Here is a 17,257-nt window from a genome sequence, read left to right as displayed (position 1 = left end):
AAATGTTAATCATTCAAGATTCCTGTCATTACTGGAAAAAAGGTGGCATGATAACACGTACCAGCATTCTCAAATGCAAAAACTCCAAGATCCTTTGCATAACATGTGTAAAGGTCTGAGACAGGTCTGAGCTGGCGAAAAGGAAACAAGACCGATGTCTAAAATGGTCTAACTGTGCCATAACCCGTGGCTTCTCGTCGTCTGACAAGCCAAAGCCACGGCTGCCTCACGTGCCACTTTTGGGTGCACGAGTAAAATGTGCGGTCTGCCGATGGCTTCCCGAGAGCATTCCATAAGCGAACCACCTCCACTTAACATAAATGACATTCTCCCTCAGCCCTTCCAGAGCTGCTGGCCATGCTCCCCTAAAATCTGATGTGTTAACAGCCAAGCGTGTAAATGGAGGTTGCCATTTAGAGGCTGGTCTCTTATGGGAAAACCAGATGCTCCTTTTAATGATAATTGAAACAAGAGAAGATTTTGTGGTATGGCAAAGCCACCACTGTATTTTTCTCAGTTACTGAGTGTTTCTGCTATGATGTAGATTTTAGCTTTCGGTGTGCATGCAGACTAAGGAAGTGGGACATTATCTCCAGCTGTAAAATGAAACCTGCTGTGAGCTACATTTCTGGAAGTGGGTGCAAGCACGATTGCTGATCATTGCGTAAATTTCGAAACACTGTGCTCGAAATTAGCTGGGCAAATCTATCGAGGGTTTCTGCAGGTTTTTCATTACGAACAAGCATTAGCTAGGGTTAATAGCTGAGTGGCCACCCTTAAATCGGCATGGCTCCTGATTGGTTGGAACAAAAAACCTGTAGGTATATGGGTCTTAAATTGGACGTGGGATCTTGAACCTGTTTAACTGGTTAGCTGATTCATCATTGCAACAAATTTATCATTTATTATGGGAGATGAGTTCTCACTTTCATTATCAGGATCGTCCACATCAATCTCAGTGACTGCCCTGATCTCACTGGGTAATTCATTCGTTTGACACGTGTTCTGTTAGTCATTTAAACATTTTGAGCCTGTTTTGATGTTCCAGAGCATCGTGGGCATTTTAAATCAACTGATTCCAAACTGATTCCAAATATACTGTATGGCACATAGCTTTCCAAAACCTTGATCAAACCATGACATTCATCATATGAGGAAAATCTGCTAGTGAGGTTTTCAACATCTGCATTTGTTAAACCAATATGACTTTTGCAGACAGACACCAAGGCAAGGTTAGAAAGTAGACTAAATAAAACTCTTGTTTTGGATAAATAGAATTATGTTTTCTTTAAACTAGAAAGGTCAAAGTATATTTTTGGCAGAATAGCTCCGAAGTGACTCACAGCGACATCTGACAGTTTCTCCAGACGGCCAGAGAAACTTAGTCCCATATATCACGTATGTGGACATGCATAGCTTGTATCATATAAATTTAGCATATATATTTTTGACACAGTATCCGCAACAAGCATGCTTTAACTACTTCAGAAAACATGCACTTTCTCTTTAAGTGTCCAGGCCATGTAAAATACCTCAACCAGTCTCTATTAGCTCCAGCAAAGCAATCACACAGGCAGCCTTTGAAACACTTCAGCGAACTTCCGCACAAACACGAGACGGTCCAGAGCCACCAGAAACACAGAAGGCTGGCAAAACTGCTATCCCACACACACTCACACGCCCTCGAGAGCATAGCTGAAAACCATTATCGTAAAGTGACTTTGCAATGAAATGAGCTATTACTAATGTGACCTTTCAGCCAGTCGGCCATGCAAAAAAGCTCTGCGCGAGCTCCGTGTGCATGTAGCTGCATGGAGAGCAGTGCTCTCAGGCCTGTCATTATTGTGCTGCATGGCCACCTGAGAATACTAAGTCTTGCGTCAGTGCCCAGTGTGGTGTAGGGGCTCTGGAGAGATAACCTATTGAAACCTTAGTGCTCTACTATGCTAACACATGCTTGTTGTTAACCTGAGTGCAGAACGAGATGCTGTCAAAATCCCCTCCAGGCCAACCTCAGCTAAAAGCAGCATCCCTGTGGTACAGCTCTGTGAACAGGATGTTCTGTTCAAGCACTGAATACATATTGCTTAGGAAGGACTATGCGTCCTATTGCAGCTCGGCCATGTTTGGGATGTGGTGCTACCTTAATTAACCTCACACTGCATGCACCACTGAGCATAAGAAGAGAAAAGGAGAGTGATAAATCATTTTGATTATTTTGTGTCACTGGTAATTTTGGTACATAATTACATGAGCAGTGTGATGTAAAAATATCATTAACGCTCTCTAATGCGATCTTAGCTGCCGCGCTTTGTCATGGCACTGCCTGAAAAACTGGAAATTGATTACAAGCAATCAGTCATGGATAATAAATATCATATAGCTTTCACAGGATATGGTTTCTAATGACTTTGTTATCATTTGGAATCTTCACAAATTCTCAACACAATACTTATCAGTAAGGTAAAATGGATTTCCATTGATGTCTGTAATGAGGGCTTGTTCACGGTTGCTTTATTTTGCAAAAAATTCAGTGCTACACTGATAGACTTTAATGTCACCCAAAGTTACCTTAACCTCACTGATCAGGCCTAATTCCAGATCCTGGTTGGAAGTATATACTTTGATATTTTCATAATGTATACGAATACTTTCATATTCAGTGGTCCTGCTTATCAAAAAAAAAAGGTTAATGGTGACTTGGAAATCAGGATGGATACAATTGGTTTCCCCAAAATTCCCAATTTGATCAGATCCTTTGATGGATCTAGCAAACACTGGGCAGGAGGTGAAAACACACCCAGGATGTGAAGCCAGTCTATCACAGGGCACCATGCATGCATGCATGCATGCATGTATGCGTACCTAGCGGGCAATCTAGAGTCACTAGTCCACCTACTGGAATGTTTCTGGGAAGTAGAAGGAAATCAGAGAAACCAAGGAAACCCTAAGCAAAATGCAGAAATCATATGAACGTCCACACATACAGAAACCCAAGCTCAAGTTCGAAATGCATGGAGCAAGCAATGCTATGCCCTGTGCCACATACCTCGTCACAGCTCCAGAATCCAGGGTTTGATGCTGAGCTCCAGTTACAGCACAAAGTTCTCCCTGTATCCACATGGGGTTTCACAGAGTTCTCTGGTTTGCCCCGACACATCATACTAGGTGACCTGGCTACTAAATTGCACTTGGATGCAAATGACCATGGGGGATGCTGTGCCATGGACATCTATCCATTGCATATTCCTGCCTTGCACCTAGAATTACCTGGATAGGTCCCAGATCCACCACTTTAAGGAGGATAAAATGGTAACTGGATACTCTGGAATACTCTTTCTCTCAGATACACACGATGCAAGACTTTCTAAAGAGCCTTCACTTCCTAAACAGGTGAAGAAAAACTAGAATGACTTGAACAAAAAATGAACCCAATTTCATCATGATCCGAAAAAACGGGCAGATACATTAACCAGCGGATGGGATATCAGCTTTGGCGCTGGACAATGCTGGATTTGGCTAAAGCTCCAGCAGTCCTGCTGTTCTGCATGGTGGCTGTCTGTATATTTTTATACCCAAGTACACGACTCGCTCACCGCGTGGCCTGGGAATGGAACCAGCCGAGTAGGCTTCTCCAGCTCACAAGCAGCGGCCGTGCAGAATTTTCTGGAAGCATTCTACACGAACATGCTGCCACGTGCTGTTTTCTTGACCACGCTCCAGCCCAGATGCACTCCACCGAATGCTGACATACTGCAAAGTCGAAATTGGGATAAGTTGAGGATCAATTTCACTTCGAGGCGCAGGTCAAAATAACGAGCGTGTAAAAGTCGGTAAAGCGCTGGTGGGTTGCTGTAGATGAGCCAGGCCAAGAACATTTCTGCCCGGCCCACACAGATAGAAAATACAGCGCAGCAAAGACATCCTGTTCTTTCTACGTATGAGATACTCACACAGTCAGATGGTGGGGATAGTAACTAGTAGGTGGGTGGGTGGGTGTTCTCGCATATGGCTCTCACAACGATGAAAATCTGCTCGTTTGACCTAAAAGGCTGTGTGTTCTTCATGGTGGATAGCAGTCGTGGCTGCAGGCCTGTTGGCATCTTCGACAGAGACACAGTCCCTTCCCGCCTTACTCCATCTTCCACGGGTTCCTTTCAAGCATCCGGACTGATCCCTATCAACTAACTTCATTCCCTGTGGGAGAAGCTGGCCCAACATGACCTTTGAAGCAGCAGAGCCTGCACAGAATCTTCTGATTGTAGGGACATAACAAATGAAGGAAGACCACAATATCAACAAAACAACGACAAGCATGCGTCTCAGCACAGAGAAAATGGTGCAGGCACCTTGATCATCAACAGGCCCGGATAAAGCGAGGCAAGGCAGGGATGTGTTTACTGTTTGCAGTTACTTCTAAGGAGATAGACCTCACGCACTCTCTGCTTCATGACTGGATGGGATTATGATGAGATATGCCAAAGATATGCAATTCCAAATCTAGATCACGGCCAGATCACGTACAAGACACTCAGAAGTAGATATGGAACTTTGCAGGGATAATCCAAGATATCCATTTCTTATCAACCACAACTGTCTATGTTTGGTTTAGTTTGACTGATGAGGTTTTCATTGTGAAAATTTAATGTGATTATGTAAAAAAGAGAAATAACTAAAAACTAGTTATTTAACTTCAAACTACTATGACCTGACATGCCCACTTAGTTTAAAGGAAGAATCTGATGTAGAATTATGTGCACTCACTATTCGCCGTACTATAAACCACAATGGACAGAAAACGTTGCATGAAACAGCTGGTGAAAAAAGAGTGAACAGAAGCAAGAGTGGGATTTTTCAGAAGCACTCTAAACGCCAAATTCTCTCAATTCATCCGTCAAGTGCTTACAGGCCTGACATCCTCCATATGCACTGTATCATTCGGGTTCAAATGACCTCATCCGTCTCCTTTCTGTCTAACTTTGATCTTCTCTAACTAAAGTGACCCAGTCCAACCTTGGCTGTAACAGGGCCAGGTCACTGTGCACAAGGGTCCACTTGACACAGAGGCTGGTGTGTAATTCTGATAGACAGGTTTAGGGTCTTTTGGATGCTAGAGATGTTATCTTCAGTCTTACAAGCGGGAAAGAGAATGCATCTGCCTGCCAAGCGCGAGTTTTGCTAAAAGAATGTCCGTCACAGCAATGCCAGTGTCTGGTTGCACACAGTGACAATGGACTGTGTATGCTGAGATCACCTTTAACAGCAAAGAAAGGGTTTATGTAATTGTTATGTGAAGCTATGGGATTTAAGTAAAGTGCCATCAAAAAACAAGTCCACCCAAAATGAAGGCCATAAACCCAAAGCAAATGCAAAAATTAACAATGTTAATCACACAGTACCACATAAGTTAATCTTCTGCTTTACTTACACTGTGTGCTCTTAGCACAAGATTTTAGGAATTATATTTAATGTGTAAACAAGCTTTGTATGCAACCTGGTGAACAGACCCATCTATTTTATCTTTCAAAGGAAAAAATCTTCACGAGCCCTTTAACCTTTCTGAAATCCTGGCCTGGACTATCAAATGAATCTATGATCGAACAGGTTCTACCTTGGTGATTGCAGGGTATCCCGATGCCACCTCAGCTGGGCAGTAGAGCTTTTCCTCCTGGGAGGTCTTCACTGTCGTGGCCCACTGATCCAGGAAACCACTCGGGGTGTACAGACCACAATCTCTTACACTTGTTTCCCGTTCAAAGTTCTCACAAACTCCGTCACCGTCGTAGTAGTAGCACATGCTGGGTTCGTCTGTGAGACAGAGACAGAATAAGACGTAAAGTTTTCGTTACCACTCTTTCAACTTGTTTGCTTGTCAACACTGGTGTAAAGTGAAACCGAAATTGTGGGTTAAGTTTCTGTGTGTGTTGATTAGCATTCAGCAGCTCTATCTACTGCAATATAGACTCTTGTAGAAAAGACGCTCTACAAATGTGGTCTCATTGATGGTGAAGTATTCTGTAAGGAGACATTTAATGAACATTTAGGGAAGGAGTCTCTAGTGTCAGCACTATATAACAAGTTTTCCAACAAGAAAAGTCTTTAGAACAGAAGAATTACACTTTTTGTGTAATGTGAAGACTGAAATTGCATTAGCAAAGGTACTAATAAGATAAACCATGGCAGCTAGTATTCAGGGATGCTATTAGTTTGCTATGATTGACATAGATTTTATGGAAAAGATTCTAAAACCTCCTCAAACTTAGCGACTGCTAACTAAGTTTTCATTCTCTGCACTCCAATAGGAGGATCTTCCGAAACACAAGTCTGAACCCAGCGACACGAGGGAAAAAATGACAAGGAAGCATCCCTGCCAAAGATTATCAGTAGGTGCTTTTAAAGAAAAACAAAGCTTTTCTGGTGTCATCCCTTGTGTCTTTTTTTTATCCATTCCTCTCCTCTCTCTGGGAGAATGGAAGGAAGAGAAGAGCAAACATACGTGTCCTCGCTGCCAGGTCAGAGCAGATTGGTTTTGGATGACAAAAAATGAGATGAATTTTGCAAAAGAAAGAAGAGTCCTGCTGCGATAGCCAAGGTGCGGAAAAAAGGATTTGCGAGAGTAATGGGATATGATGAATTTATCAGATTAGGTGACTATCGTATTTATTTCTTTTTTAAGAAAGGTTGGGGGAGGGGGGAGATGTACAGACTGATAGAGTAAGAAATGAGCGAAAGAGAGAGAGATGTCTTTTCCAGACACTGCTTCCTTATTCATCTTTTGCTGTACTGTTTCTTATTCCTTTCTTCCTCCTGTTCCAGTTTCTCCGCCACTCACGTCCATATTCTCTCCATCCTCTCCCTCTCAATCAATCTTTCTCCATTGTGTCCTCCCTCCGCTGCATCCTTCTCATCTGGCACTCCCTCCTTCTTCGCCCCGCTCTTTCTATCCCTCTATTTCTTTCAAACACCCCCCCCCCACTTCCCAGAGTCAGGGGTTCCAGTAAGGGGGACAGAGAAGTGCTGTGCCAAGTTGGCCTCTACGCAAATTCCAATGCTCCCCTCAGCCTAGCTCTGCCGATGTTGAAACGTGGGGCTGCCGAAGGGGGCACACAGACTCTTAAACACACACACTCTCAAACACACACACTCTCAAACACACTCTGCTTATTGCAGTTAGGAGGAAAACACACACATAGTGTCAGAAGTTGCAATATGCTTTACTAGCTACATGATTTACCTTCTTCTTGTAATGTCAGTGCAAATATGGCACATGTAAAGCTTTGTGTTTGCTTGCTAGCAACCATAGCTATTGGGTTTTATTTTCATAATAAATGCATGTCTACAGGCTTTACTACAAAATACAGTAAAGTATAGCTAGCTTGAAACTTCTGCTAGCTACAGCAGAGGTAATGTTTATGTTAGCAAAGCTATCTCGCTAAGCAAGGTTAGACATTTTAGAGGGTTGATTTACTGTAGTTTGCCTAAGGATATCTAGCCTGAGATCTGCTACCTACTTTTTAGTAAGTAATGTTAGCTAGTGGTAGTGAAAGTTGTCTAGGTAAAGTTGTTGCTTTGTACAGCATACTTAGGTTTGTTTTTACTATGAAAGTAGTTTCTTAGCAGACATTGCTAGAGACTTCATTTAGCTAACCATTCCTAGTTGTCTATTCAGACTGACTGCTAATTTTGCAATGCTAATCAGTTGCCACAATCTTGGGATTAAGCTAGCTAGTTTAGCTAATGCTGGCAAACGATGGTGTGGCTTTTGGTTTAGCTATAATCCACTTGTTAGCAGACATGGATATATGTTGTGTTTAAAAACAGTAGTGTACTGAAGGATTGCTAGCTTTGTCTGATGTTGAGATTACATTAGCTCAGCTGGACTGGAAAAAATGTATAGATATAACTGAACCAGTGTTTTATGTTAAACTACAGGCTAGCAATGTCTGCATGATTGGCGCGAACAAAAGTCTAGCTAGTTCAGCTGACGCTACAATCTCATGGCAGAATTGCTTTTACCCACTTGTATGTAGACATGGATAGCTAGCTTGATGTATCTGATAGCTAAACTGACTTAATTTTGCTAAAATAATTAAAAAACTGTTTTAGGCTAAACAGTTTGGCTCTGACCCAAAGAAGTAGGAAGAACATATACGTCCTTTTATCAAACTATCAATTAGATTAGCTTACAATATTACTAAAGTCCAGTCAGGCACGCTGACTCTCAGAGAGAGAGAGAGAGAGAGAGAGAGAGAGAGAGAGTCAGGAAGACACAGACAGACAGGCAGACAGATAGACAGACAGACGGCAGATGGTCTCCTCAGTTTCCATGTGAAATCTACAAACAATTCAAGCCGCTACACAGATGTGAGTTCTTCCAGTGAAAGTATGCAGCAGAGGAAAATAGCAGGTACCGTGATAGCCGTATGAGAACAAATCAAGAGAACTCCAGAAGATCTAAATAAAGGTGACATCTGGCTGGTGACAGAAGGTCAGGACCGCTTTAGATATTTGCCAGTGTTTCTAGCCTCCACGCTCGCTGGGATCAGAATCCCTGAGGCCAACACTTCCAAATCTGCCCATGCCTGGGATCACGTGTAACATGACTCTTTACATGTGCCGTTTTGACGAAACATGTTAATTTCATGTTCACAAGCACGTTGCACATAACTTCCATATGTGTGGAGCCGAGACTGGATGTGACATGGGTTTCCTCGGGCCAAAACTGAAGAGCAGCGGAAAAGCCTTTTCTTATGCATAAAGCAAAGACGCAGACGAGGTGCCAAAGCATCCGTTCTGAATTTGTTGGCCTGCTCTTTTGAGTAAAATGTCTTCCAGACGTGATGGGGATGTCGCATTGCTTGAAAATTCTTGGAGGAAAGGAACAGAAGTGTGTGTAGGGACAAGGCTAACAGCGTACGTGTGAAGGGGATTATTACACATTTTACATTGCAAATGAGGACAATCAGGTTCAGAAGTGCAACACAGCGTTCAGGCTAGCAAGTGACAAATCACTTCTGTGGCCTTTTACACCCGTTTAGCAACTGCTACTTTTAGCAACTGTGGGCATGGCTTTTTATTTATTTATTTTTAAACAATAGTATGTATAAGATAGAAAGGTATTAATCTTCTCTGTGTGGTCCAAGTTCATGTGTCATGAAGAAAGACCTTTCACTCTTCTGGTCTAATAGGTTGAACTATTGAGACACTCACCTACACAGTTGAAGAATGGTTCTTTACTACACTGGCTCGAACAGCCGTCCCCATTTATGGTGTTCTTATCATCACACTGCTCTCCTTGGGACCTGGGGGGCCGAAAGAGAATAGGAATTAATACAAAGCAGCATGCATGTGAACATCATTAAGGTTTGGATGAAGTGCTTGATGATAATGATGAAACTGAAGATCTGTCACATAAACACACCTCTGGATGATCCCATCTCCACAGTATGGTGCTCCAAGGCGGTGGAATAGAGGAGGAGATGGTTCGCTGTCTCCCCATCTGGAGATCGTCTGAACCTGGTAGGTGTACATCACGCCATGCACCACATCCCTAACACCAAAAAAGAAGAGGTGGAGTTAATGTTGAGAGTCGAGTGCTCACTACAGAGCAAAGCAATAATATTGGTATCTTTCTCGAACCAGATGTAGTAGCAGATGAAAGAGACAAATGTTTATTCAGACTCTACTAGTACCGATATGAATGTTTCTCATGCCTCATGCGATCTTAATGAAGATTTTTCAACACAAACTTTTATTTCCTGGCTGCGTTTCTGGTTGGCTCAAGTGCCTTCTTAACCTCCTTAAAAATTCATGACCCCAAAATCCCATTACAGGCCCGAAGTAAACGAGCCTGTAATTCTCTAATCCTAGGTCAGCTTTGTTGTAAACCATCATAATTTGATTCCACTTTCGCAAGCCATCACTCGAGGGTTCCAACCAGGCATTACAATTAGCGTGCATATGGATTTCGACTTCGGGCCTCTCCGAGCTCATCTGCATTCAGTTATGCTTGCTGATACGAAATGCAAGCTTTGGAGGGAGTGAATGGAATCGATCCAAGAGCTGCACTTAAAACAGATCTCAGGCTCTGTAGACTTAAATGACTGAAGAGCGAAATGAGGCAATGACATCCTCCTCTGGACTCAGTCACCTTCTTCAGCGCCCGCGTTCAGCCGATATCCAAAGGGAATCGGAGTTCACTCGGCCAACGAGTTTATTACCACTCTACATTTGGGAAGACATTATCAGTACATTAAGTCTAGTACAATTCTGAGTATCTCTTCTAGTGCCATCAATGCCTTGCGCTGATGTCTAGATGTCTAGACGCGTTTCAGACTTTATTTCAGCTTAAACTACCTAAGCTGGGTTGCCAGATATTTCTTTTAGGTAGAACTATTATAGCAAGCACCAATTATATATATCATATCTATATATCATATATATATATATATATATCACTTGTGTAGTGTTCATCCTACTCATGGTTGCCAAGTAATCGAAAAATAAACAAATAAATAAATAAATCCTCTGATTTAGCTTATTTGCTTTTTTTCAGTTATGTGTTCTAATACAGACTACAAAGCATTATGTAAAAGATAAAACATCTGGAACACTTTACCGCAAAAAATGTGACTATTTGAATGAATAAAGTGAATAATAAAGCACTTTATTAAGCAATAAAATAACTGACAGTCTCTATTGCCTTTTCGAACAAGTCGTTTAAGGAAAAAAAGAAGGTTTGAGCTGCCAAAGGCTAAGATCTAGCACATTGATTAAATCTGCTATGCCAGGGGGTGTCAACTGGCAGAGCCTCTCTGGATGCAGACCCAGCAAAGTATTTCAGTGGATCAAACCCGAGAGCTAAATAAATACCATAGCAGAACCCGATCGATGGTTGAAACGCTGGCAGTGATTCATCAACTTCAGTTTTCTAAACGTCCATCACATGAATTTATGCAAACGATGTTAATTATTTTAATTAAGGAAGCTCAGTGGTACTCAGAGACTTTCCTAAATTTGATTTTAGTTCAGTCTGATTAGTGTAGTGATTATACGGGTTGTTCAAAAAGTTGATGACGAATGTTTAAAGAAGAATGGAGGAAAAAATCTAATCAGGCGTCATGCTGTTAGTCAAAAGTGGCAGCACAACACAAAACTTATTTCTACCCACTAATTAATCAATAATGGTTAAAAATTACAGTATGTTAATCAAGGAATTTTATGTAAATGGACCAAAATGAATACTTATTTGAAATAGATTTTTTCCTCTAATTCTTCTGATCCATGAAGTAGATGTCAGAAAACAACAACAACAATACTCTCTCTATATACAGTGGAACTTACGAATTTTCACCATAAGAATTGAAATTTTACAAGAAATTTGCTTTGGCATACAAAGCATTTCCGGTGAACCGAACCAAATGCCGCGTAAGTTGCTATTTTTAACTTAAGCTTGGTGGCACGACTTCCTGTGAGGACCTTTGACATGCGTTGCTTGGGTCAGTTCTTTGTAAGCAGCCATACAGTTTACATACACTTCGTATTGGTCATATTGGTCATATTTTTGGGTGGCTGGAACGGATTATCTGCATTTACATTATTTCTTATCAGAGAATTCATTTCACATTACACATTTTCACCTTAAGAACAAATTAAATGCATGTGCCAAGGTTCCACTGTATATAAAGCTGTTATAAATGTTGTCTAGTCACTTTTTCATCTTCTGCAATATAGATTATGACTCGGGACATATGAAATGTCCGGAATCAGACGTCTGATACAACACGTATGGCCTGAACTGTGCATCCACAGTTCTCCAGCATCTCCAGAGGGTTTCCTCTGCTCTCTGCAGCTGTGCCGCATTGAAAGCGATACTAGTCTGGGAACCGAACAAAGTGGGCAACCTCTTTTGATGTTGGTGCGAGTAAGCACGTCCCTTTCAGTGTTCCACTGCATTCACTCAGACACAAACAAATAGCTGGCGTGCAGTCATGGCCCGGGTTTCCACAAAACAGTAACTCAATAAACACCACGTGGGCCAAAAAACAAGACACGCACCAGGAGAGAAAACATCCAGTTCGCATAGCTGAACATCAGTTGTTTGCGTGTGTTTCAATAGTCTGCGAGACTGAACTTGCAAACAAGTGAAAGGAAAGCTACAGGTAAACAACTCTGAAGGCCAGAAAGAGAGAGAGAGAGAGAGAGAGAGAGTGTGTGGATGTGGCGAGTAGAAATATTGACAGAGGCACATGCTGGGATTGAATAGCAGGTCATATACAGACCATCAAGTAGTATTAATTTCTGAACAGAACCTCCTCCACACACACACACACACACGTGCATGCACACATGCACAAACAAATGCATGCATGCCAACCACCCACAAAACTACACACAGACAGAAAGCTTCTCCAACATCAACTCTGTAGTCCTGCAATCCACACATCCATAAAACAACACTTTCAGGCGGCCGCACACACACACACACACACACACACCAGCTCGTAATAAAAGAATGAATGAGAGAAGGGAAGGAGAAAAAAAAAACATACAAAGGCCTCATTATTTGCATTTGCGTTGGCCGGCTTCCCCAGAGGGAACACAAGCCCTTCTCTCTGCTGATTAACAAAAACGATGCAGCCAAATTAGTGCAGCGCTCGGGCACGGTGGCTGCTGTTGCAAACACGGGAGGTTCAGGCGAGGCCAAGATTTATAAGGTGCCTGCTCTAATGGGCAGGGAAGCAGTTACTTTTAATAAGAGGCTAAACAAATCATTCAAATTAGCACTTGAGATGAATGGTGAGGGCTGGAGTTTTATGCGGCTGTTTGCGTTTGTGCCCGAGCCAAGTGTGAGGCTGAGGAGAGAAAATCGCTAAAGCGCACACCAGTGAAAGTTCCATAAAATCAAACAAGAATGCACAAAAAATGAGAATTCACAAGACATTCTCATGAGCACACACACACACACATGCACAGCAGGGAGCTGTGTTCAAATGTGTCAATGGATTTATTGCAGGATACACGTTTAATCATTTTAGAATGACGTGTTCCTTACCTTTTCCTTGCCTTCCCAAAATAACACACACACACAGACACATGCAAATGATCAAACATTTAAGCACACACTGTTTCTTTGACATAATTAAAATAACACGTCTAATGGTAACCATTAAAACAAAGAATTTTATGAGAATGTTACTTGGTTAGATCTCTCTAAAAATTTTTTTAAATGAAACATCACATATGTGATGCAGTAACTGGACCAGCCTGTGATGTTTTTATTAGAAGTTTCCCCATTATAATAGTCAAATTTGCATTACATTATGGCACCAGAAAGCACTAAAAGCGTTGACTTGAAACTAAACTGAACAGGGGACAAGGTGAGAGCATGTCGCACCAGCTGCAGAATCATTCGAAAGAAAGCTCAGATGTGAGCATGAACAGATATTTCGTTCCCCTAGCCAAGCCTCGGTGCTTGATGGGAATGCACATGGACGTAGCTTTGCTGCGGTGTGTCTCAGGTTCCTCATGCAAAACGAACAGACGATCAAAAGCAAAAGCATGTGTGCGCACATGCCATTAGAGCACGTCCTTAACGGACATTACAAAAAAAAGGGCGGAAAATCCTGAGGAGAAAAAGTCGATTTCTGTAAACAGGTGCACTCACAGAAAAAGAAATGGTTGGATTTAGAACCATATAGTCTTTTTCCGGTTGTCTTTCATGGAAGGAGGAACCTATTAATTCTGCTTAAAGAACCCTAAGACAAAGGGCTTCCATGTGGAAACTGTTAGCAAGCTAAACTCTTCAGCATTCTTCATCAAGATCCATTAAGGAACCCATTGTCATGAGTGTAGAACACTGGTTCCCAAGTCCATGGATAAAGGTTTGGTTCTGTGGTCAAGGTTGCTTCATTGGTTCTCTAAGCTTATAGGGCAAAATATTCAAAAATAGCACCATAAGTCTCTCAATTTTTGTTGGTAGGACTATGCAGAACCTTGGAATAGATTTCATTTTTGAAATTGAAAATCATTTTTCTAAAAGTGTAGAAGAATGGTTCCCATATTCCCATTAGTATGATGTAAATGTGAAGATAATAGATGAGGATTCTGGGCCCTGCTCAAGGTTCCAACATTGACTATCTGAGCTATTAAAAGCCTTATAAGGTTCTTTGGTTGTGCCTCTGGGGGAACACTGAGAGGTATGATGTAGAACCCTGGAACAGAGAGTTTCCCAGTCTCAGGAATGCTTGAATCATTAATCATCCAAAACAAATCTTTCTTACGGTTTCTGAGAGTGTCATAGTCCTGAGATTGGACCTTAGAATCATCCTAAAGAGCCTAAAGATCTAAGTGTTGAACAATGGTTAACATGTTATGTTTTATGGAAACTTGTGAAGTTAATAGATGAGGGTCCAGGGCCTTGGTCCAGCAGCTGCAACATTATTTTCTTTCACTTTTAAATAAAATCTGGTAGACTAAAAGGTTCTTGAGGTTGTACCTCAGGAGATGTACTGAAATAAATAAAGGCTTTGAAAGTCACAAGAATGCTAGGATCATTAATCATCTAAAGAACCCCTGAGGAACCCTTCTGTAGTAGTTCTGAGATAAGCTTAGAAGTTGGTCTAACACAAAACCTTACCTGAGGATCTAGAACTACATTTGGAATATCCAAGCAAAGCTTTGGCCCTCTTTTCAAATGGCAAGTTTAATCAAGCAAGAACAGATGTTGGAGTCCAAACCCTGGCAACACGTGACCAAAAAACCAACCATATGCCAACATGCTTCTTTTCATCTACACATCCCTCATTAGTGACCATCCCATTCTGGAAAGACAGACATTTACAGTACTCTTCTCTCGTCTCTTCTTGAGACTCCATAAGCAAGTACACTTTACCAGATTAGAGTTCGGTGAGACCAACCAAGTATCTGGATCTCATTCACTCTCCAGTGCTCTGAGTGGTATGAAAACCTCTGGATTTTCATAGCATTCCTCATACCAGAACCGCACTCCGCGTGAGGTTTCCTTCACACTACCTGCCAAGAACAACAGGACGATGAGGAAGCATCCTTGGCACGTATAAGAAAAAAAAAAATAAAAAGAAACCCAGAAAAAAAGTTAGGCAGACAGGAAACAAAAACATTTTTCAAATAGTATTCGAAGAAGCTAGCTATGCCTTGGTGCTCGAGGCAGGAAGAACTCTTTTGTTATATTAAACATGGAAAATTTCTTCGATTTCAGTTGAACTTGTATCGGATCAACAAAGCTGATGTTCTGATCAGGAAGGAACTTCCACTGCTGTAATCCAATATTAGCAGGCCAGAGTTTAATGTTTACCCTGGTTTGGAACACTTATTTATCCCTCCTGTGGACCCACATTTTAACACCTAAAGATCGGTGTACATTGAGAGCCACTTGCACCAAATAGCAAGTAAGAACATTTACTGTGCTCTCTAAACCAAACATTGGGTGAGGCTTTGAATTTTATGATCCTCCCCGCACACAGCTAAACTTCTATATGAAAAGAGTGGATTTCATTTAAACTTTAACCTCCTGCAAGTACTTAATTAGAACAAGACCTAAGACGTTCCTCAAAGTGGGTTGATGGGTAAAAAGTGCTTTGTGCATGTGGTTCTACCTAACAGAAATGCTAATTACATGAACACGGAGCCAGGTGTTCACAGTCCATTCATAGTGTAAGGGCTAGGTGTTAGATTTTTTAAAGCATTGATGCATTTGATAAGTCAAAAACACTTTATTCTGAAATACCAGATACAGATCTTGAAATCTGTGTTTTTTTAATCATTCTGCCTGTCATCTAGAGATAACAAGGTCATACTTGGTTCCAATGTCCAACCAAGACCATGTCAAGAGACAACAATGGGTATGGTGGGTATAACAGGGATATGAAGGGTGTGTCGGTCAGAATATGGAAAACCTGGCTAGTTGGTTGGAAGTAAATCTGGAGAAAATTGGTTTAAAATGAAAAAGGAAACTTGAAAGAATCCCACCATACTCCAGGAGACACCTGGAAATATGGAGGCAAGCTAAATTCCTTCACTTGTTCCAAACCCTTCTATTACTAGAGGTACATTAGTAAAGGTAGATGTGGGCGAGTGAGCAATTCTTCAGTTTCTCCCACTGGAGGAACCCTGTCTATCAGGATAATATACCATCTAAGAAAGGAGTCTCCATTGGCAGAGCTCTGTAACAGTCAGAGGTAAAGCTGGAACTTTAAGTTTTCCGAGCCTGGAAAATCTTCAGGACAAGGGAGTTCACACTTTATGGTTCCCTTCTCCACTCCCAAGTGTTAGATTTTAGGTGTCGCCTGAAACTGCCAATCAGACCACTTAACAGTAAAAGAAAAAAAACATGTTCATATGCTGTATCATTGAAGATCCCGATTATAGAGCCCAATTTTCCAGTCTATGAGTTCTCCGACAGTTCTAACGGCGTTAAAACCTTTAAGCAAGCCAGCTTTTATCTACTGCTCAACAGCCGCACCATACAGATTCATTTGTATTCTATTAGTGGTGGCTTTCTGTCACACACTCAGCAGCTCCGGAGTGGAGGACTCGATGATGTGTCAAATGATGTCACTTAAGCCGAACCATTTCACAAGCACTAATGACAAGTCCATGCACTTAAAGCATAAATACACACTGATGACATGGCAGAAAATGAGGTAATATGTCATCGTAACCATGATAGCAGCCCATCGTTCAAACACTGGCAGTGCTTTAGGTGTGATGGTACGATGTGTTTTGCGTCTATGACTCATGAGCGAATGGAGCACTTACTGTGCTTAGGTTGGAGTAATGCTTGAGAGGCAAATAAAAGAGAACATGAGAGAGAGAGAGAGAGAGAGAGAGAGAGAGAGAGAGACAGAGAGAGACAGAGAGAGAGACAGAGAGAGAATGGTGCAAAGATGCTTAACATTGTTTGGGAGGCAGAAAGGACTCTGTTGTGGAAATGGAGATGGATTTGCCATTTCCTGTTATGACTTTTCCATATGGAAAATATGGTTCTTTGCTTGTAAAATGTATGCTTATAGACACAAACTTCTTTATTATAAGCTGGGCATTTCTTATGACCATGAAAAATCTCCTTTGGGATCACACAAATCAAAGGAACTTGAGCATGATTGATAATGTGATAGCACTTGATAAACAGAAAATACTTTTCAAGCCATCGGCTTCAGACATTCGATGCCGCTCTGGAAAAAATAACAGAGCTATACATCTGCGCCTCGGAGCAGGG

At 41.6% G+C, this 17,257-nt stretch overlaps 1 protein-coding gene across 2 annotated transcripts in view; it reads right to left on the bottom strand.

Annotated features, from left to right (window-relative positions):
- The window catches only part of pappaa (pregnancy-associated plasma protein A, pappalysin 1a), an 85,342-nt gene that overhangs the window by 41,904 nt on the left and 26,181 nt on the right, over positions 1-17,257 (bottom strand). For both annotated transcript variants that reach the window (XM_058382963.1, XM_058382964.1), the window contains exons 9-11: positions 9,422-9,550; positions 9,211-9,302; positions 5,612-5,808 (exon numbers count right to left, since the gene is read on the bottom strand). In XM_058382963.1, coding sequence (XP_058238946.1) covers positions 5,612-5,808; positions 9,211-9,302; positions 9,422-9,550 — 418 coding nt within the window. The remainder of the gene's footprint in view (positions 1-5,611; positions 5,809-9,210; positions 9,303-9,421; positions 9,551-17,257) is intronic.

The sequence above is a fragment of the Hemibagrus wyckioides genome, linkage group LG28 (genome assembly GCF_019097595.1).
Source record: "Hemibagrus wyckioides isolate EC202008001 linkage group LG28, SWU_Hwy_1.0, whole genome shotgun sequence".
Taxonomy (NCBI): Eukaryota; Metazoa; Chordata; class Actinopteri; order Siluriformes; family Bagridae; genus Hemibagrus; species Hemibagrus wyckioides.
This window is presented reverse-complemented; position numbering and strand designations above follow the sequence as displayed.